The sequence below is a fragment of the Equus caballus genome, chromosome 1 (assembly GCF_041296265.1).
Source record: "Equus caballus isolate H_3958 breed thoroughbred chromosome 1, TB-T2T, whole genome shotgun sequence".
NCBI lineage: Eukaryota > Metazoa > Chordata > Mammalia > Perissodactyla > Equidae > Equus > Equus caballus.
In genome coordinates this window covers 185,143,897-185,166,465 of record NC_091684.1, presented here as the reverse complement: position 1 = coordinate 185,166,465, position 22,569 = coordinate 185,143,897, and the positions used below count along the sequence as shown (strand labels likewise).

At 47.5% G+C, this 22,569-nt stretch overlaps 1 protein-coding gene, 1 long non-coding RNA gene and 2 other non-coding genes across 6 annotated transcripts in view; 2 read left to right on the top strand and 2 right to left on the bottom strand.

Moving 5' to 3' along the window:
* Positions 1 to 22,569, top strand: part of SNX6 (sorting nexin 6) — a 110,468-nt gene that overhangs the window by 38,221 nt on the left and 49,678 nt on the right. The window contains exons 12-14 of one of the 3 annotated variants that reach the window (XM_023623861.2): positions 4,948 to 5,107; positions 5,195 to 5,280; positions 10,339 to 10,986. The exons of 1 other annotated variant lie outside the window; for it this stretch is intronic. In XM_023623861.2, coding sequence (XP_023479629.1) covers positions 4,948 to 5,107; positions 5,195 to 5,280; positions 10,339 to 10,392 — 300 coding nt within the window. In that variant the 3' untranslated portion in view covers positions 10,393 to 10,986. Of the gene's footprint in view, positions 1 to 4,947; positions 5,108 to 5,194; positions 5,281 to 6,204; positions 7,540 to 10,338; positions 10,987 to 22,569 lie in introns of those variants that run through there. One more of the 3 variants, XM_023623872.2, reaches the window with a different exon arrangement.
* Positions 13,830 to 13,993, bottom strand: LOC138919296 (U1 spliceosomal RNA). The gene has a single exon (XR_011429357.1). It is a non-coding gene; the product is annotated as a U1 spliceosomal RNA (small nuclear RNA).
* LOC138918777 (uncharacterized) lies at positions 17,084 to 17,861 on the bottom strand. The gene is made up of 3 exons (XR_011428526.1): positions 17,729 to 17,861; positions 17,489 to 17,612; positions 17,084 to 17,221 (listed from the first exon to the last, which is right to left on the bottom strand). It is a non-coding gene; the product is annotated as an uncharacterized lncRNA (long non-coding RNA).
* Positions 18,440 to 18,603, top strand: LOC138919293 (U1 spliceosomal RNA). Its single transcript, XR_011429356.1, has one exon. It is a non-coding gene; the product is annotated as a U1 spliceosomal RNA (small nuclear RNA).

Below are 22,569 nucleotides of genomic sequence, written 5' to 3'. Positions count from 1 at the left end.
CATAAATCAAAGATTTGTTTTATTTTAAGGCAACTCAAGTTTGCTTTTGGAGGTCTGTCCGTGTGCAAAACTAAAACTCTTACTAACCAAAAAAAGGTCTAACAAAATCATCTAAAAAGCACTGAAAACTTGGCGGCTCAGATGTGCCAAATTCAGTGTTAATTTATGAATTGAGTTATTGTACAGAAAGTTCTCGTTGGATCAGTGGTGCTTTGAATCCCACTCGTTCGTTCCTTGTCAAGTTACCAGTAACCCTCTTCACTCCTCTAGAGGACCTTGAGTGCTTGCAGACACACTGTCCACAGCAAATCACTTTAGATCGCATCGTGTCTTATGAACTATTTACATCGGATGGTCTGGGATCAAATGAATTGTTCGCTTTTGAAGACTTTAAATTCATTATTTTACTATGGTCTATAGTTGTTAGTAGAGAACTTTTTAGAACATGGCCTAAAGGTTAATCCAGACTTTCTAGTAACTGCAAGATAGAACTGACATTGAATTGCAAGAATCAAAACTAAAATGAAGTATCACTATACGTCTTAATCAGAATGACTAAAATGACAACATTCTGACAAAAATTATAGCAACTGGAACTTTCACACACTGTCAGTGGGAATATGATACGATACTTTGAAAAGTTTTGCAGTTTCTTAAAGAATTGAATGTACATCTACCCTATGGTCTGGTCATTCCAGTCCTAGATATTTGAAAGCACGTGTCCCCACAGACGTTTACAGCAGCTTTATTTGTAATAGCTGAAAACTGGCGACAACCCAAATGTCCACCAACAGGTGAGTGGATAAACAAGTTGTGGCATATCCAGACGATGGAATGCTCCTCGGCAGTGAAAAGGAAAGAACTAAACATCACTGAGCAACATGGGTGAATCGCAAAATAATTTTTGCCAAGTGAAAGAAGCCAAGCAATAAAGACCATAGTTCACACTGGAGTTCACTCTTGGTGTTGTATGTTCTGTGCATTTGGACCAATGTGTAATGACTGTCCAGCATTCAAACCATCATACAGAGTAGTTTCACGGCCACAGAAGTCCTCTATGCCCCATCTCTTCATCCTCCTTGCCGCTAACCCCTGTTGATTTTTTTTGTTGTCTCCATAGTTTTGCGTTTTCCAGAAAGTCATCCAGTTGGGCCTTTTCAGATTGGCTTTATTGGCTTAGCAATATGCATCTAAGTTTCCTCTGTGTCTTTTCATGGCTTAATGGCTCATTTCTTTTTAGCACTGAATATTATTCCAATGTCTGGATGTATCACAGTTTGTTTATCAGACCACCTAGGACATCTTCCAAGTTTTGGCATTTGTGAATAAAGCTGCTAGAAACATCCATGTGCAGGCTTTTGTGTGAACATAACTTTTCATCTCCTTTGAGTAAATACCAAGGAGCACAATTGCTGGGTCATACGTAAGAGTATGTTTACTTCTGCCAGACTGCCTTCCAGTGTCTGTACCGTCTTGCATACCCACCGTCAATGAGTGACAGTGCCTCTTCCTTCACATCCTCACCAGCATTTCGTGTTACCGTTATTGTAGTTTCTGGCCATTCTAACAGGCGTGTAGGGGTATCTCATTGTTGTTCTAATTTGCATTTCCCTGATGACATAAGAGGTTGGAGCATCTTTTCACACACTGATTTGCCATCTCTATATCCTCTTTGGTGAGGTGTCTGTTAAAAATTGGGTCACTTATTTTGCTATTGTTGAGTTTTAAGAGTTCTTTGTATATTTTGGATAGCAGTCCTTTATCACATATGTCTTTTGTAAATATTATTTCTTGGTCTATGGCTTGTCTTCTCATTCTCTTGATAGTGTCTTTTGCAGAGCCGAAATTTTTCGTTTTAATGAAGTCTGTGTTATCAATTATTTCATTCATACATCGTGTCTTTGCTGTTGTATCTAAAAAGTCATTATCAAACCCAAGGTCATCTGGATTTTCTCCTAAGTTATCTTCCAGGGGTTTTATACTTTTGCATTTTACATTTAGGTCTGTGGTCCATTTTGAGGAAACTTTTTTGAAGGGTGTAAGGTCTGTGTATAAATTCATTTCTTTGCACGTGGATGTCCAATTTTCCTAGCACCATTTTTTTAAAAGACTGTCTTTTCTCCATTGTATTGCCTTTTCTCATTTGTCAAAGATCAGTTGACTGTATTTGTGTGGGTCTAGTTCTGGGCTTTCTGTTCTGTTCTGTTCTGTTGATGTATCTGTTCTCTCACCAGTACCACACTGTCTGGATTACTGTCACTTTATAGAAAGGGGTCAAGCAGATAGTGTTCGTTCTCTGACTTGGCTCTTCTCCTTCAATATTGTGTTGGTTGTTCTGTGCCTTTTGCTTCTCTGCATACACTTTATTTTTTATTTATTTTTTTATTTTTTGAGGACGATCAGCCCTGAGCTAACTGCTGCCAATACTCCTCTTTTCGCTGAGGAAGACTGGCCCTGAGCTAACATCCGTGCCCGTCTTCCTCTACTTTCTATGTGGGACTCCTGCCACAGCATGGCTTGCCAAGTGGTGCCACGTCCCCACCCGGGATCTGAACCGGCGAACCCTGGGCCGCCGAAGTGGAACATGCGCACTTAACCACTGCACCACCGGGCCAGCTCCCCATAAACTTTAGAATCAGTTTGTTGTTAGCTACAAAATAACTTGCTGAGATTTTGATTGGGATTATGTGGAATCTGTAGATCAACTTGAAAAGAACTGATTTTGACAACATTGGTCTCCCTATCCATGAACATGGAATATCTCTTCATTTCTTTTGTTTCGATCTCTTTTCTCAGAGTTTTGTAGTTTTCCTCATATAGATTTTGCACGTTATCTTGTTATATTAATACTTAAGTGTTTCATTTTCTGGGGTGCTAATGGAAATGGTAGTATATTTTTACTTTCATATTCCACTTGTTCGTTCCTGGTGTGTTAGAAAGCACTTGACTTTTGTGTATTAATGTTGTGTCCTACAACCCTCCTGTATTCATTTGTTAGTTCCGTGAATTTCTTTGTTGATTCTTTCAGATCTCTACATGAACAGTCGTGTCATCTGTGAACAAAGTTTTATTTCTTATTTCCTTTTCTGATGGCATCAGGCAGGACTTTCAGGACGTGGTTGAGAAGGAGTGGTGAGGTGGCACAACCTTGCACCATTCCACAGCTTCTAGTTTCTCACCTTGGAGTATGATGTCACCGTAGGTGTTTTGTAGATGTTCTTTATCAAGATGAGGAAGTTTCTGGTGTTCCTAGTTTGCTGGGACAATCAACTGATGATTGACAGAGGTGCTAAGACAATTTAGTGGGGGAGAGAATAGACTTTTCCACAAATGGTATTGGGACGGCTGAATAGTCCTATGAGGAAGAATAAAGTTGGCCCCTTCCTCATACCGTGTATCAAAATTCACTCAAAATGGATCAAAGACTTAAATGTAAGAGCTAAAACTATAACATTTTCAGGAGAAAACATGAACACAAACCTTCATGACCTTCAGTTAGGTGCTGGTTTCTTACATGTGACACCAGAAGCACAGCAACCAAAGAAACGATAATGAATTGGACTCTCTTAAAATTGAAAACTTTTGTGTGTCAAAGGACACTCTCAAGAAAAGTGAAAAGACAACCCACAGACTAGGATAAAATATTTGCAAATCATGGAAGTCACTAATAAGCAACTGGTATTCAAAATATATAAAGAACTCTTTAAATCAATGAAAAGACAAATAGCCCAATTCAAAAAGGGACAGAGGACTTGCTAAACATCTCTCCAAAGAAGGTATACAAAAGGCCAACGAAAACGTAAAAAGATGCTCAACATCATTAGCCATCAGGGAAGTGCAACTCAAGACCACAGTGAGACATGACTTCACCCCCCGTGGGTGGCTTTCATCAAAAAGACAGATCAGAAGTGTTGACGAGGATGTAGAGGAATTGGAACCCTCGTACGGTGTTGGTGGGAATGTAAAATGGTGCACCCACTTTGGAAAACAGTCTGGCAGTTTCTCAACAAGTTCCACATAAAGTTATCAGGTGACCCAGCGATTCCACTCCTAAGTAATGAGAGATGAAAACATGTCCACACAAAAACTTGTTCACAGGGCTGGCCCCATGGCCGAGTGGTTAAGTTCACGCACTCTGCTTCGGTGACCCAGGGTTTCGCCAGTTCGAATCCTGGGCCTGGACATGGCACCGCTCATCAAGTCATGCTCAGGCGGCATCCCACATGCCACAACTAGAAGGACCCACCACTAAAAAATACACAGCTGTGTCCTGGGGGGGCTTTGGGAGAAAAAGGAAAAAGATAAAATCTTTTAAAAACCCCACAAAAAAACAGAAAATTTGTACACAAATGTTCATAACCTCATTATTCATACTGGGCAAAAACTGGAAAGAAACCAAATGTCTGTCAGCTGATGAATGGATGAATCATTGTGGTATGTCCATACAACGAAACGTTCCTCAGCAATAAAAAGGAATGAATATGGGTAAACTTGAAAGTTGACGCTAAGTGAAAAAAGCCAAACACAACAGGCCACGAATTATGTGATTCCATTTTTTAATGAAATGTCCCGAGTAGGCAAGTCTTGTAGACAGAGAGCGGATTAGTGGTTGTCCAGGGCTGGGGGGTGTGGGAGGAAATGGAGAGTGGCTGCCAACGCATATGGGGTCTCTTTTAGGGGGACAAAGATGTTCTAAAGTTGATTGGAGTGATGGTTACACAACTCTGTGGGCATAATAAAAACCGTTGGATTGTTCTTTGAATGAGTGAGTCACGTGGTATGTGGATGATCTCTCAGTAAAGCTGATATGAAACTCTGTTGAGAAGAGGGCCCGGCACGCGGTGGTCCCTGTGTAAGCGTTAGCTCTGCTGATGGCGGGAGCGGTGGTGATTGAGTGCGAGCTCTAGAAACACGCGGCGCATGTTACTGTGAAGGTCTGTTTTACAGGACCTGCTCTATCGAAGATCTAGGTCGCTAGTGGATTATGAAAATGCTAATAAAGCACTGGATAAAGCCAGAGCGAAAAATAAAGATGTTCTGCAGGCTGAAACGTCCCAACAATTATGTTGTCAGAAATTTGAAAAAATATCGGAATCTGCAAAACAAGGTACTGTTGTGTTAACCTTTGATCAAAAAGCGTGCTTTAGACTATTGTGTCAAGTAAATAGTTAATCCTAATCTCCTTTGTTCACAGAACTTATAGATTTTAAGACAAGAAGAGTTGCCGCCTTCAGAAAAAATTTAGTGGAACTGGCAGAGTTAGAACTGAAGCATGCAAAGGTATGGTCATAATCAAGACTGAATGAGTTGAGCGACTTAGGATTTAGAAACGAGTCGGGAAATTGATGATAATCCTTTAGCGGCAGTTTCCGTCTGCAGGGGTCCTGTAAGAACTGCTCCTGAATTGGAGTGACGTTTTTCAAGATTATTTCACTGCTTCAAAATATTTGGTTTTAGTAAATGAATGTCCTTCTTCCAGGGATTTTTACGGTATTGTGTACTTCTACTTAAGCCCTTTCTTGTAGTTAATATAAAGATAAAGCTTGGCCCAGACGTATAGTAACTTTTAAAATAGAGAACCTTAGAATGGAGAGGGATTTTAAAGATCCCCTAATTCACACAAGAACAGTATCTGTAATGTCTCTGACGGTCAGCTCTGCAACTCTAGTACCTAGTATGGAAACCAGTATCCGTTTTTGACTAGTTGTTGAAAAGAAATAGATCTTCCTTTTTAAAAAATCCCTGGGGCCGGCCCCGTGGCCGAGTGGTTGAGTTCGCGCGCTCCAAGCTGTGGCCCAGGGTTTCGCTGGTTCGGATCCTGGGAGCGGACACGGCACCGCTCGTCAGGCCATGCTGAGGCGGCGTCCCACGTGCCACAACTAGAGAGACCCACAACTAAAATATACAGCTATGGACAGGGGGGCTTTGGGAGAAAAAGGAAAAATAAAATCTTAAAAGAAAAAAAAAAAAACCTCAGAAATGTAACATTTGCTATCACCAGTCGGAGGGACTGAAAAGTAAAGATGTATTCAAAATTCCCAGAACTATAAATACATATTTAAAAATTTTAAGTCAACTTTTAAATGTTATTTTTCGATAGGTTCATAGCATTTACACTTATCAAGTTCTTAAAGCTTAAAACTAGTAAGATTTCTGGGGCACTCTCTAATGAATACAAATCTACTGTGTAACTTTGACCAACAGGTCAGTTTTGTCACCTAAAGTAGGAGAGAGACCTTGGCTTCCTCGGCTTACGGTTCAGCCTTGAGACATCTGACTACTGTACGTTCTCGATACAGCCTCTCCCCCGCAGGCTAGACATCCTTGGGCTAAACATTTTTCATCCCATACACCTCAACAAGCTGTTCATAATATTATTACCCTCCTGTCATTGCTCTTTGAAATGTTGCCCTGGAAATGGAAACGCCTTCCCGTGCGCGCGCTGATCGTCCCGCACGTTTCTTCCCACAACGTGTTCTGTATGCAGAGGACGAGGGATTTTTAACTGCCGTATTGCACCAGCTTCATGTGGCTTATAACCACGCCATTTTGCTGCTGCTTCTTATAATTCAGTTCTTCAACCGCCAACCTGTAGTTGTGTGTTTAATTTTTTTTTTAGTAATTTTTTTTCATTTTTGTTGTAAAACACATAACGCAAAATTTACCATCGTGACCACTTTTAAACGTCCACTTCAGTAGCGTTAAGTATATTCACACTGCTGTGCAATAGGTCTCCAGAACTTCTTCATTTACTGAGCATCTGATTTTTAAAATGTAATTGCAAGCCACATTTGCATCTCTTACGTTTTAGCTTGCTGGTTTCCGCCCAGCACATAGAGTTAGTTCTTTTGGAGACTTCGATTCGGCCATAGAGTATTTGACTATTTTACCAGTGATTTCCTTCCAAGTGATGGACGTTTGTAATTTATATGACTTCTCTTTCATGTCCTCTTCTAAGTTCCAAAGGAATCGACACTGTTAATCTAGTTGTCGCGTGCGTGGCACCAAAAAAGGCTAAAGTTTTAGTTCCCGTCCTTTCTTTCTATCCTAACTGGTATTAACTTATTAATTAATATTCTTTGGTTATAGTTACTTAGATAGTTAGGAATTCACCTATTTCTCCTATCGTCAACCATTACGTTTGCATTTTATCCCCGAAGGCTGTAAGAAGTATTAAATTCCTCATTAAAGTCAAGATATGTGTTGTCTGACTTCCTGGTCTAACAACCTGTCAAAAGAAAATCTTTGGATAAGCTTGGCACGATTTATTCTTACCGAGCCGGTGTTGATTTCTAATGTCCACTGTTTTTGTTCTTTTGAAAGAGGTTGTAAACTGTCAAGGATTTTGTTAGAGACCAGTGAGAGCTTGGCAGACCACGGCCTAAATGCTTTTGTACAGCCCGTGAGCCAGGAATGGTGTTCATAGTTTTAAAGGGTTACAAGAAAAGCAAAAGAATAATATTTCGTGATGTGATAATGATATGAAATCCGGATTTAATCTATAAATAAAGTTTGATGGAATACAGCCAAGCTCATTCATTTCTGCTGTCTCTGATTCCTTTCTCGCTCCTACAGCGGAGTTGAGTAGCTGAGACAGAGACCAAATGTCTCTCAAAGACTAAAATGTTTACTGTTCAGCCCTTTACAGAAAACGTTTGCTGACCCTATTATAGATTGACGTCAGCCTCTGATTCCCGGATTCTATCCTTTTTCCAGTCCTTTCTGAAATGTGTTCCCTGTGTTCAAATTTCTGGTAGCTCTTCTAGGCCAGGGGCTCTCAGCTGGAGGCGATTTTGCCTCTCGGGAGACCCGTCGCAACCACGGGGTGGGTGGGTTACTACTGGTAGGTAGCGGGTAGAGGCCAGGGATCCTGGTAAACAGCCTACAATGCTCAGGACAACGTCCACAAGAAAGGATCATACAGCCCAAACTGTCAAGAGTGCTGAGGTTGAGAAACTCTGCTCTATGTCTAAGATTTCTTTTCTTTCTTTCTTTTTTTTTTTTTTTTTTTTTTTTGCTGAAGAATATTCGCCCTGAGCTCACATCTGTGCCAGTCTTCCTCTCTTTTGTGTGTGGGTCGTGGCCACAGCATGGCCGCTGGTGAGTGGTGTAGGTCTGTGCCTGGGAACTGAACCGGGGCTGCGGAAGCAGAGCGCTCGGGACTTAACCGCTAGGCCAAGGCGCCGGGCCCCCCTCAGATTTCTTACTGATTTGTAAATCTGAACAAAGTCCCATTTTGGTCCCAGAATCCACATAAGTGATTCCCAAAGGACTGGCTGTTGGTTAAACTTAGAGCAAGATGGTTTGAAACCACTTTGGATTTCATTTGTTCCAACTGGGAAATGTCTTGCCACATCAGTGAAATCTGGTGAAAACTCGGTGGTTAGGTCCCTTTTGTGTCCTTCAAAACAGAGTCAGCGTCTTTATTGGGGAAGGATAAAACGTAAGCTAAGGGCAGTAAAAAACTGTCCGTCGCCGACGCCGAGGGTGCGCGGTGAGCGCCCTGCTGGGAAGGGGCGAGGGCGCGCCCTCCTGGAGGGGCTGCAGGGTGTCCCGCGCCGCGTGCGCGTCTGAGGACTCGGCGGTCCTGCTTGAGGAGCACGCCTGTAAGCAGATAATTTCACAAATTCGGGCAGGCTCAAAGTCGTTCGTCAGAGTCCTGTTGTCACACTGGCAAAAACTGACAGGAACCTGAACACCTAAAATGTGGAAGTGTTTATTTTCACTTCGTTGCAGGCTTCAGAAAAGTTGTAAGCAAAGTACAAAGAATTCCCGGATGCCCTTCACCCAGATTCCCCCGGCGTGCGTGTTAGCACATCTGCGTGTCCTTCTCCCTCCCTTTCTCTCCCCACACACACCCACGCACACACACCCACGCACACTGTGGTTTGTCTTAAACCATCTGAGTGAGTTGCAGACAGATGCCTCTTCCCTCTTAAACACGTCAGTGTGAATTTCCTAAAAACAAGTAATTCTCTTAAACACTCAGTACGGTTGTAAAGATCAGGAAATTAATATTGATACAATGCTGTTGTCTGATCCACAGACCTGTCTCCACACTCCACCCGTTGTCCCAGGAATGTCTTTCACGGCAAAAGGAAATTCAAGATAACGTGTTGCATTCAGCGCACGTGTCTTCTTAGACTTCTTTAATCGGGGAGAGTTCCTGAGTCTTCCTCCTTCATAACCCTGGACGCTGTTAGGAGCAGGGGCCCATAGACTGCCCTCCTCTGGGGTCTGAGTATTGGGTTTGGGTCACGCACTTTTGGCAGGAACACCACGGAGGCGATGCTCACACCTCCTCGCCCCGGCGTATCAGGAGGCACGTGCTGTCACTTCCTTGCCTTACTGGCAAGGGCTCCCTTTGATCGTTTGGTTAAAGTGATGTGTGCAGGTCTCTCAGTGGCAAAGTTACTATTTTACGCTTTGGAACTAAGCCGTGTCCTGTGGGGAGACACTTGGGACTGTGGAGATACCCCGTCACTCCGCCAGCACTGTCCCATAGACCTTGGTGCAAAGATGGAGATCGCCGGTCAGCACTCCAGGGTGGTGGCCACCAGCCACGTGTGGCTATCGGACGCTTGAAATGTGGGTAGTGCGACTGAGGAACTGAGTTTTTATTTAATTTCAACGAACGGAAATTCAAATTGTATATAGCTGCACGTAGCCAACGGCTACAGTGTTGGCATTTCAGCCCCAAACTGTTTTTAGCATCCGTTCATGACTTTTTGCCCGAAGCAGTTATCACGTTGGTTGCCCAGTGGTCGTTTTCTAATTCCATCGTTCTTTATACATTTTAGTTGACTTTCTACTCTAAGGAGGAGGTTTTCCTTCACCCTCATTGATAGAGTAACGTAAGCTGACTATACTTACGTTCGTCTTTACACGTGTCTCTAAATTTGGATGCCAGTTGATGTGATTTACAAATGGGTTCAGGGCTGTGAATTTTATAGAATTTATAGAATTGTCCGTAACCTTACAGTTTTTATAAAAACTATAAACCTATGCTGATGGATATTCTAATGGCTAAAGAAAGGGGATAGGAACTCAGAAGATGTTTACTAGTTTCAGTTGGACACAAAGGGCATCTTTGATCCCTCATTAGGACATAAATGATTCGAAACATTACTATTGCTCTAGATGGAAACTGACAGAAGACTCTGGTATGTGGAAAATACCGTCCACGAAACACACTGTATAACTTTAGGTCCTCAAACCCTCATTTGTATATATTAAATTTATCTTAGCAGATGTACAGCTCTGTGATTTCTGACGCTGTGCGTTTTCGCCGCGTCTCCGGTGTCTGCACGTCCTAACGCCGTCTCCCCTCCGGTTTAGGGCAACCTCCAGCTGCTGCAGAACTGCCTGGCGGTGTTGAACGGAGACACATAAGCCGCGCTCCACCTTCCGGTCACAAAGGGCTGCCTTCCTCCAGACGTCGTTTCGTTTCCTCGATGACCTTAGGCCTTTCCCGCTCACTGGAATCCAGGCGCCAGCCGGCAGGGCGTCCCGGCTCCTTCCCTCCGAGGGACGCGGGGGGCCGGGCGGCTGCGGGGGGGAGGGGGGCGCTCCCCGGGCGCCGCCGCCTCGGAGCCCGCAGTTCAGCCTCTTTCGCAGTAGCCTCTCTAACTGTGTTTCTTTCCTGAGTAGTGTTCCTTTGCCGCCAGTCTGGTTTGCCTTTACGTAATTTCTGAAGTTTAACCCTTTCGAAACGCATTGTTCCAACAAGATAAAGATGGCCGTTGCCTTTCTTTGAATTTTGTCTTCAACAAGCAGTGTGTACCACCTTAGTACCACTCATGTATCCTGGAAAGCATCTTAATCAGACTTATTTTTAATTATGAACATTTCTTAGAAGTTTGGGGACAGACTTTATGTACTCTTTATAAGTATGACTTCTGAAGAACAGCAAATGCGTTAGTATGTTTGCCTTAAACTTGTAGACTAAACCGACTCTTGTCAATAAACAGTGATGACAGCGCCGCCTCCCGCCGCTGTGCTCCTTGTACCCCGTGCGCTCGGAGGGGCCCTGGGAGATCCGCTCCTGCGCCGGGCTTCACCGCGCGGGTCCGCGTGTGTCTCCCTCCTCCTTCCTTTTAAAAATGGCCCGTGGAACCGAGTCCGCCAGTCCCTGGACGGAAGGATGAACCGCTTCCCTGCGTCCTCTGAGCTCTTCACGGAAGATGGGACTGGGCGGAGGCGGTGAGAACAGCGCTTTCTAGCACGCAGGAGCGGAGAGGCGGTCTGTGCCGGTTTGCCGGATTCCATCCCGAGCCCGGCCGATCCGCCGTGCGACAGCTGCCGCCGAGCCACTTGGTAGCTGTGTGCCAGTGTAGACGCTGGGGTGGAGAGAGAAGGAGGTCTGCTTCCGGGGACGGCGCTTATGGGGGGGGGGGGGGTGAGGGGGGGGGCGGAGGGCGGAATTAGAATAGTTGGAGTGAAAGCGAGGGTGCGAAAAGGACACCGATCGTCAGTAGTTGCGTTCCAAGTATTCCTGGCCTTTGTAAGGTGAGGGAACGTTATGCCGTTCCTGGTCGACAACTAAATTAGCGGTGGGATTTCACCACTGTCTTTTTCTAACTTTTCGCCCACTTGGAAACCACAGGCACTTGGGTTGGTCGGCCCTCGGCGGGTTCCGGGTGTGTGTACGTCTCCGCGGCCGTTCTGAAGGAGCCTGGTCTGGGCGTCACGGCGCCGTCACACGGCCCGGCCTTCCCCGTGGGTGCTCTCGGGCCCGCTGGGGCGCTGGTGCCCGTTTCCCTCTTGAACTGACGCTCCCGATGCTGTTGGAAGGCTGATTGTCCTTTTCGCTGGTGTGTTTTGTCCTTCGCGTGACCTTCACCGGTGAAAACACGCCCATGGGACGCCCCGAGGGGGCGGACGTGGGATGGAGAGCCCATGCTCCTGGGTTCGGGGGCAGTCCCTCCGCGCTGCCCTGGCGGCTTCAGGCAGGTGGTCTGGACCTCTCTCTGCCTCGGTTTCTCTACTAGAAAGGACATATTGCCCTACCTCACAGGGGTGTTGTGAGGATTAATAAATGTTGGTCCGGTGCTTTGGAGACGGGAAGGTGCAGTGTAAATGCTAAGAAAGAGCACGTCCCAGGCCGACAGCTACGCAGTGTTCCACAGACCCGTCAGCGACTCTGTTCCGACCATGGTGGCCTTTTTTTGGGAAGCGGGTACAGTGGAAGGTACACCCCTTGGCCCCTGCTTGTGTTTTTGGAGTGCGTGCTGGGGTGGAGTAGACTGCAAGCGGCAGTTACATATGGGGTGGGGGGTGGGGGGGTGCTGCTTAATAAACAGATATAAATGTGTAGACTGATGCGGGTTCGGTGAGTCGAGGAGTCGAAAAAGATTTCTTGGACTCTCCAGGTCTGGTAGTAGTGCTCTCTTATTCAGAGAATGGCATGGAGTAGCATGGGGACAGGACCCACCGCAGTAAGAGCCGCAGGCACGGGGACAGGACCCATGGGCAGTAAGAGCTGCAGTGTGTTGAGGGTTAGAGCTAAATTTATGAGGCATAGGTACGTGAGTGCTTTCTTTACAAGACAAAGGAAAGATGATGAAAAAATCATTAAAATGGTATCAGTGCAAGTGGGGTCTGGTTATTGGGTGGTCCTACAACTTTAGATAGGCATCAGACCGGATTAAGTCAGGACGTCCTATGCTTCCCGGAGGATGACCTAGAACAGTATGCAGGGCAGGACACCTTGGGCTTCTCTCCCTGGGGCAGGGGCAGCCATGATCCTCATCATTAACGACCACACTCTCCAAGGGCCTTCTCACTGACAAAACGTACAAACCGAGTAAAGAGCGTATGTTACCCGCTCCAGGGCGGACTTCGGCAAGATCTGCTTTGCACCTCCGGGTCAACTGAAGCGCTGATTCCCTAGCTCGCTGCCGGTCTCTGAGAAGAAGAGGCAGCCCTGCATTCACTGCTGTTGAGTTGGGGCCTTCATTGCCATTGACGGACCATCTCTTGCCTGGGAGACACAAAGGCGACACAAGAAGACACCTGGTGGCAGAGAAAGTCCCCCACGGACAGTCCAGGCTCTCTCAGGTGAGCCTTTATGCGCCCAGACGGGAAGAGGAGCGGCCCAAGCGGTGGCAACGGCCTGGGGAGTCAACAGCGGGGCGGGAAGCAGCAGCGTGAGCCATTTGGCCATGAGGAGGAAGGACGGCAGGAGAGGCAAGTGCAAAAGCAAGCGGGACAGGCCTGTAAGCCACTGAGGCTCAGACTGGGTGAGACGTCTACCTGGTTTGTCAGAGCTTACACGATTTCTTCGTGTTTCGCAGTAAAACTATGGAACTTGAGCCCAATCTGGTCTTTCTCAAGCGGGGCCCTATGGAGGAAAACAGTCAGTAAAACAGGAGAGGGGGGGACGAGGGTGGTTGATTTAAAAGGGAAACTGCGGTGGGGGGATAGGAGCATTTCAAGACCTTAAAACCAGGGAGCGAAACTCTGTTGGAGTCCTCCCATCACACGCACTTTTCTGTGTCGGGGCAGAGAGAAACGGGAACGCGCCCCCCTCCCCCTCTTCTGTTAAAAGACCGTGTACACGCCCTAAGCACGAAAGACGGAGCCCTCTCTGTCTGTGGCGAACAGACAGAACATTGGCTCCGAAGAAGCAAATCAACCAGCAGTTCGTGGTTTGTATTCACGGCGCGGGCTTACCTCCCAGAAGAACAGCTAATCCTGCCAGCGACCTCACTGGCCTAGGAAGAACACGAACGACGCCGTGGAGCGTTTAAAACCCTGCATCCAACAGAGAATGCATAAATAGCTGGCTTACCGGAAATGACCCCAGTCTGTCGTTCCACTACAAAAGCCAGGGGAGAGCGCGAACGCAGTCCCCCACTACCACAAATTATGCAGTCGAGTTTCCCACATTTGGGGAAATCGCAGGGGTCAGCACATCCGGAGTGCAATGGATAAGCCTCGCCCTGGGAAAACCACCTTCGTGATCATGGTATCTCCCCTGCCAGGTAAGTATGAGGTGCTCGGCCCGCCCCGACACGCACCCCCGCGGGCGCCCCGCTCCTTACGCACGGTCACTTCCCCCGCCCCGCCCCGCCACGCCGCCTCCCGCCCCCGCCCCCTGGAGGCCCCGCGGCCCCGCCTCGCCCACGCCCACGACCACCCCTGCAGCGTCTGGATCTCCGCACGCGAGGCGCCGGGGCCACGGCGGGGCGGGACCGGCAGCCTCAGCGCGCCCGCTCATCTGCATACGCCACGCCCTTGTCGTGACGTCCCCGGCGGCCTGTCGCCCCCTCCGGGACGCGGGATCTACGCGTCTCCACGGGAGACTCGACGAGTCTGGGGCCCGGAGGGGACGCCCGGGAAGACGGGGTCTCGCGGCGCCGGCGCCCAGCAGCTCGGGGTCCCCCGGGGGGCGGCTCCGGGCTCGGGTCCGGTCTCCCCTTCCTCTCAGCGAAAAGGAACCGCAACAGAGTGTCGCTTGAACGTTACATACGTCGGAGGTCAGAGTTTCGTCAACAGTTTAACACGAACTTGGTTTAATCCTCATTCGGGACCTTTCTTTCCGATTCTCTAGTGACCTATTCTTGCAACCGTGACAGGAGAGCGAACAGAGCCTTTCCGGGCAGGGCGTCCCTTCACCGCGAAGCTGGCGGGTAGGGGAGGGGTGCTGAAGGGCCTCTGAAAATCGAAGGGGCACAAACGTGACGTTTCTGTCCTGGGGGCTTCGGGGACCTGTTTCAGGCCTCCCGGATTTGCCTTGTCCTCTTCTAGACAAGAAGGGTCTTTCGGGAGGTCAAGTGGAGGTTGAACGCGCGTCCTCCCCAGATGTGAGCTCGACGGTCGCGGAGTGTGTGACCGGGGGCGGTCGGGGCCGCGCAGCAGAGCGGGCCGGAGGACCGGGCGGCCGGGGAGGCCTCCTGAGGCTGAGGCTGTGGCTGCGCCCGGGTCCCCGGAAACAGACCGGGGCACCCTCCCTGATTGCCGGTTGTCTCGGGAAGAGTTTCCTTTCTTTGTGTTTCCTGAAAACAAAGGTTTCTCTTCCCTAACCTCAGTGCAGTGATCAAATTCAAGAAGTTAACAGTGGGACAATATTATCGACTCCGCAGACGTTATTCCATTTCCATCAATTGTCCCAATAATGTCCTTTATCACAAAGGAAAATTCAAAAGCACCTGTTGCGTTCAGTCGTCGGGTCTCTTTAACCGACTCGAATCTGAGGGAACGCCCAGGTCATTCTTTGTAGTCCATTACTTAGGCATTTTTGAAGACTACGGGCCAGTTATTTGTAAAACATCTTTCAGTTTGGGGGTCGTCCTGTGTTTCCTCATAATTGCACTCCCGTATGCATTCTGGACAGGAAGGCTGTGTCAGTGACGCTGTGTCTGATGTGGGTTGACTTGTGTCCCTCCAAAAATATGTGGGAGTCCTAACCCTGGGACCTATGAGTGTGACCTTATTTGGAGACAGGATCTTTGAAGACGAGGTCGCTAGAGTGGGCCCGCATCCAACAGGACTGTCCCGTATAAGAGGAAAGTGCCACGTAAAGACGCAGACACGCAGGCAGAACACCATGTGATGACAGAAGCAGAGGTTGGAGTGATGTCGCCACAAGCCAAAGATTGACTGTCACCGCTAGAAGCTAGAAAGAGCCAAGGAGAGACTCGACCCGGAGTCTCAGAGGGAGCACGGCCCTGCTGACACCTTGATGTTGGACTTCTAGCTTCCGGGCCCCTGAGAGAATACGTTTCTGTTGTTTAAGCCACCCAGTGTGTGGGACTTTATTATGACCTCCCTAGCAAGTAAATGCGGTGTCCTTCTCTGGGCCTCACATTTGGAGGCACACGAAGTCAGTTTGTCCAATTGGTGGTGTCGACGTTGATTACTCGATTAAGGTGGTGTACGGCAACCATCCGCCACTAGAGGGGTTCACCAGGGTTTCCCTTGGTGATAGTAAGTAATTTGCGTAGAGGTAGTTTGGGGATATGTCAACATCCTGTTCCTCTGCAAACTTTAACGCGGTGGTTTTTAGCATCCGGTGGTGACTCTGGCATTATGATCGCCAGATGTTGGTTCTCTAATTCCATCACTGATTCTGCATTTATTAGTTGGATTCTATTGTCGGGAGGAAGAACCGTCTTTAATAATTCCGATGTTCAAATGTTCTGCGTTTGGGCCTATGAAAGCCAGGCCATTGGGGCCGGCCCAGTGGCGCAGTGGTTAAGTGTGCATGTGCATGTTCTGCTTTCAGCGGCCGGGGGCTCGCCGGTTGGGATCCCGGGTGCGGACATGGCACCGCTTGGCAAGCCATGCTGTGGTAGGCATCCCACATAGAAAGTAGAGGAAGATGGGCACGGATGTTAGCGCAGGGCCAGTCTTCCTCAGCAAAAAGAGGAGGATTGGCAGCAGATGTTAGCTCACGGCTAATCTTCCTAAAAAAAAAAAAAAGAAAGAAGGAAAAGAAAAAGAAAGCCAGGCCATGTAATTTTGGGAGCATTTCCTTCTTTCCTGGCACAAGGTGTTCCAGGCTCATCTTGTACCTTCCCCGACTCCTGAAGATCACCTCTGTCTCCAAAGAGCCCTGGTTCTTTTCAGTGGGGAGCAGCTCGTAGGAAGCAAGGTCAGGGCACTAGGGATGCTCATGGCTACTGGATGTCTCGGCTTCCACGCCGCTTCAGGGGACAGAGCTCGGAAACACATATACTTCCTGCACATAGCTATACCGGCTAAAAATGAGGAGCCCAAGCTGATACCTGCAATTCCAGCTTTCGACTTAACACCAGGTGGTTCCTCCTTGCCCTCCCCCTTCTCGTACCTGCATCTCTTTTCTCCAACCGCGAGAACCTTGACCCCCAACATCCACTTACTCATTAGCTCAGTCCTACGATACACACATCAGTACAGAATTGCTATGTTGACGAAAATAAGCCATAGCCAATCTATAAATGAAAATTTGGGGTGAGTTTATTCTGAGCTAAAATGTGAGGACCGAAGGAAGAAAGGGCACCAAAGAAGTGGGGTGCACAGAGTGGTTATATACTCCCAAAGAGGATGTTTCACATAGGATTGAAACGTCCCTTTTACAATAGTCGCCAGACTGCTCCGTCGGCACAGCGATTGATGGACACAGCAGGGAGGTCTGCTGTCTCGGTGGACCCACCTGGGTGGCAGGTCTGTTGTCTCAAGTTGGGTGGTCACAGGTGAGCTGGGTGGTCAAAGGTGAGCGCAGCAATCAGTTCCTAGCCTAAGGAAAGATGCTTATCCTTAAGGAAATGCCAATGTGGGGGGAAGCTGCACCTTTAAGGCCATTTGTTCTTGCCAGAGGAAATGTTTAAAGCAGCTATACAATGCGTGCTCAATGGCCATGTGGCCATGTCACGCCCTTTTGGAAAAACAAAGTCAGGCCGAACGAATTAGGTTCACACCAAATGGCTTCTTCATATACTCCAATATATACCATTGCTTGCCATTTCTATTTGTCAGTTACGACCCCATACCGGGAAGGACAGACCTGCGATGGGACAGCTCCTTCTTTGCAGTTCTTCTCCATAGATTTGAAGATGCTTATGGTCAACGTCCCACGTTCAAAAGTCATTTCAGTTGGTTATTTTTTTTTCTATTTCGGTGTGCTTACACTATTCATGTGAGATACAGTTAGGTTCATTAGCATTTACGTCCAATTTTAGGGGGTTTCCCCCGTCTTTAAGAAATAAATGTACAACATTGACGGAGTTATAAAAATCAAAATCACCTAGAAAGGCAGGGACACTCCGAAACGCGGCGTTCTCTCCTTCCTCTCACCCCTGCGGCTAATTTCATCAGTCTTCTGTTCCCTTTGGCAAAACTGTGTATGTTGCTCCTAGTTCACATTTTTTCCCAGACAGAGGGTAGCATGCTCCGTATATGTTTGCACTTTCTTTGTGTCACTCGACACAGTCAATGCGTCGTATCTAGAGAACCCTAAAGGCGAAGCCGACCTGCCCTGCCCGGCTCTGAGCCCACGGGGGCCGGCCGAGACAAAGGAAGCGAACCCCAAGCCGAGCCCGCGACAGCGAAATTTCCCGGCGGGAACAAAGTTCGAAGAAGACGGGGAGAAAGGCAACGCCCTCAAGCTAACTGTAAACTACAAACGGGCGTTCATGTTAACCAGAGGAGTCACAGCTGACCTCTCCTGCTTCTCCCGACTTCCGTCGCCCGGGCAAGGGAAAGACAGGCTGCCCGGGACGTCACGACAAGGGCGTGGCGTATGCAGATGAGCGCGCGCGCAGAGGCTGCCGGTCCCGCCCCGCGTGCGGAGATCCAGACGCTGCGGGGTTGGTCGTGGGGGTGGGCGAGGCGGGGCCGCGGGGCCTCCAGGGGGCGGGGTCTGGGGCGGGACGCGGCGTGGCGTGGCGGGGGAAGTGACCGTGCGTAAGGAGCGGGACCGGCGCGGGGGTGCGTGTCGGGGCGGGCCGAGCAACTCATACTTACCTGGCAGGGGAGATACCATGATCACGAAGGTGGTTTTCCCAGGGCGAGGCTTATCCATTGCACTCCGGATGTGCTGACCCCTGCGATTTCCCCAAATGTGGGAAACTCGACTGCATAATTTGTGGTAGTGGGGGACTGCGTTCGCGCTCTCCCCTGGCTTTTTGCGTTATCTAAAAGCAGCCTTGTTCCGCGAGCGACGTCTTTGGGGGTTTTTCCTTGTTGCTTGCAGACGTCCTTCTTCAGGCGCTTCATGAAGGGTCTTCCCAGCACCATGCTCACGATTTCGGGTGGCTCGGTATTCACTTACGTTCTTAGCATCGTGAAGGCCACACACAGGAGGAGGAGAGTCCCGTAGCGGGGTTACTCCCGTCTAGTTTTCTTGTAGTGTAGTTAACGCAGTGTTTTCTTCTCGACACATCCTTCCCATCAAGCCGCTTAACAAAACTTTTCTTTTGGTCAAATTTAGGGCTTGGGTATTTGGATACCTACTACTGACTTGACTTTGGTATCATAAAAGATTAGTAAGGAACGGGGCCTCGCTTTTACAACAAAAACACAGACAACTCGATCAATAAATCGGCAGAGGATACGAACAGACATTTTTCCAAAGAAGATATACAGATGGCCAACAGGCACATGAAAAGATGTCCAATGTCACTAATTATTAGGGAAATGCAAATTAAACCTGCAATGAGATATCACCTCACACCCGTCAGAATGGCTACAATTAACAAGCTGTGAAATAGTGTTGGAGAGCGTGTGGAGAAAAGGGAATGCTCCTACACAGCTGGTGGGAATGCAAACTGGTGCAGCTACTATGGAAAACAGTATGGAGATTTCCTCAAAAAATCAAAAATAGAAATGCCGTATGATCCCGCTATCCCACTCCTGGGTGTTTAGCCAAAGAACTTGAAATCAACCGTTCAAAGAGACTCCTGCGCCCTATGTTCACTGCAGCGTTATTCACAATAGCCCAGACGTGGAAGCAACGCCAGTGCCCATCCACTGATGATTGGATAAAGAAGATGTGGTGTATATATATACAATGGAACGCTACTCAGCCATACAAAAGACAAAATCGTCCCCTTTGCAACAACATGGATGGACCTTGAGGGTACTATGTTAGGCAAAATAAGCCAGACAGAGAAAGACAAACCCCACGCGATTTCATTCATGGTGTGGAAGATAAACAAACACATGGACAAAGACAACAGATTCCTGGTTACCAGAGGGGAAGGAGGTGGGGGGAGTGGGCAAAAGGGGTAAAGGGACACATGCGTATGGTGAGAGACAAAAACTAGGGGCCAGCCCCGTGGCCCGAGTGCTTAAGTTCACGCGCTCTGCTTCGGCGGCCCAGGGGTTCGCCGGTTCGGATCCTGGCCGTGGACATGGCACCGCTCATCAGGCCCTGCTGAGGTGGCGTCCCACGTAGCACAAACAGAAGGACCTACAACTAGAATATGCAACTATGTACGGGGGCGGGGGGGGGGGGGCTCTGGGGAGAAGAAGAAATTTAAAAAAACAAGAAGATTGGCAACACATGTTAGCTCAGGTGCCAATCTTTAAAGCAAACAAAAACAAAAACTAGACTGTTGGTGGTGAGCACGATTCCGTCTATACGGAAACTCAGATATAATAACATACGCCTGAAATTACACAATGTTATTAACCAATGTGGTCTCAATAAAATTAAAAAAAATAAAAAAGTCTGTGCCCTCAAACAAGTAGGTAATTTATTACCCGCTAAAGAAGTTATTCCTCCTCTCCTTTCCTTCTGCCCAGGACTTGATTTGAGATTGAGTTGGCTAGCGGGACCCTGGAGGACCAGGGGGAGCAGCAGAGAAAAGTGGAAGAGGGTTCTGTGAAAAACAAATTGCCATTCTCACATTTCCTCTCCTGTTAGTCTCAATCTTTCCTTCTGTCTATCTAAATAATTTTTAACTTTCCTCTTAGAATGGTATGAATCCTATAAATCCATATTTCATTTGCTTGGGATGCAGCCCTGCTAAGAACCTCCAAAAATACATTAATTTATCTAAATCAAAGGAACCACCCTCAGGCCATTAGACTGGATTGTCATAGGCAGACCCCTTCCACAAGTGGGAGAGAGAGATTAGCCATTTAAGAGAAAGACCTGCATGCAGCGTTTCTGGCTTCTTATATTCTTCTACCCTACCCTCAAAGCTAATAGTGATCCTGACAGGATTTTAGAGCCTATATTAACCATACTCACTCAGTATCTTGATACTGGAGAGGCTGGGTCCTCCAGGTAGTATTCCAGAAGAGCTGAGAGCTTCAAGGGAGACTTTTTAAAAACCAACTCAGGGTCTCTTACCTGACTGTTGTGTGGCCGTAAGACTTTTTAGCTGGTCCACTCACATCGAGAGCTGCTGGACCAATCCTGTCCTTGTTGCCGGGTTTTTGGGGAAAATAAAATCTGCTAACTCAGTGAATCCTCTCCACAAAGGTAGAAAGAAAAGAAGTAAATAGTTTTACTTAAAAAGCATTAAACCAGACTGTAATGTGCATCACAGGCAATCCATTAAAGAGATTGCAGAGACAGTGTGTTAATCCGCTTGGGCGGCCATCATAAAACGCCACAGACTGGGGCGCTTAAACAACAGGAATTTCTCTCAGTTCAGGAGGCTGGAAGTCCGCGACCAAGGTGTTCACAGGTTTGATTTCTCCTGAGGCCTCTTCTTGGCTGGCAGCCATCCCTGGTGTCTCTCTTCTTATAAGGAGCCCAGGCCTATTGGATTACAGCCCAGCCTCTATGACCTCACTTAACCTTAATTACCTCCTTGAAGACCCTATCTCCAAATACAGTCACATCGGGGTTAGGGCTTGAACAACTCTGGGAGCATATCTCAAAGGGATAGAACAAGAATTTACAAATTTTCTAAGAAAAAGAGGGAAGAAATCTCTTTCCCTTTTGGCACTCAGGGGTGGGGAGGTTTCAGTTTCATATTTACTCTTAGATTACATGTGTCCCAGTGGCTGTGAGCTCAGGGACGACCTGGACATACGGGACTTAGGATGGTGAAATGGCAATATTATCGCTGGAGGAAAAGTCCATGTCAGGATGGAGGCCCTGAATCTGAAAATACAATCATGGAGAGTCTCTTGCCTGGGGACATTGCCTTAGGCAGTCAGGAGATTCTCTCCAGGCAGCATCAATGCAAGGTCTTTCTAGATGGCCAGTCTTGCCTGCTCTCCCAAGTTCATTAGAGGAGAGCACAAGTTTTGGAAAGGGCCTCATAAACGGGCCTTCTCTGTCACCACACATGTATGTCTACTTGGGAGTGAGATGACTCAGTTCCAGTCCTTCTCAAAGAGCCAGCACTTTGCCCACTGCTGGGTGTATGAGTTCTTTATATATTTTGGAAATTAAACCCTTGTCAGATATATGACTTGCGTATATTTTCACCCAGTTGGTGGGTTGTCTTTTCGTTTTGTTCCTGGTTTCCTATGTCTTGCAGAAGCTCTTTAGTCTGATGTAGTCCCATTTTTTTATTTTTTCTTTTGTTTCCCTTGCCTGAGTAGACACGGTATTCGAACAGATGCTGCTAAGACTGACGTCAAAGAGCATACTGCCTATATTTTCTTCTAGTGTTTTATGGTTTCAGGTCTGTCTTACATTCAAGTCTGTAATCCATTTTTAGTTGATTTTTGTGCATAGTGTACGATAATGGTCTGCTTTCATTCTTTTGCATTTGGCTGTCCAGTTTTCCCAACACCATTTATTGAAGAGACTTTCCTTTCTCCGTTGTACATTCTTGGCTCCTTTGTCAAAGATCAGCTGGCCATAGATGTGTGGGTTTATTTCTGGGCTTTCAGTTCTGTTCCATTGATCTGTGTGCCTGTTTTTGTTTTCACTACTATAGCTTTGTAGTATATTTCAAAGTCAGAGATTGTGATGCCTCCAGCTTTGTTCTTTTTTTATTTTAAGATTTTATTTTTCCTTTTTCTCCCCAAAGCCCCTGTTACATAGTTGTATATTTTTAGTTGTGGGTCCTTCTAGTTGTGGCATGTGGGGTGCCACCTCAGCATGGCTTGATGAGCAGTGCCATGTCTGCGCCCAGGATCTGAACCAGCAAAACCCTGGGCCACCAAAGCAGAGCA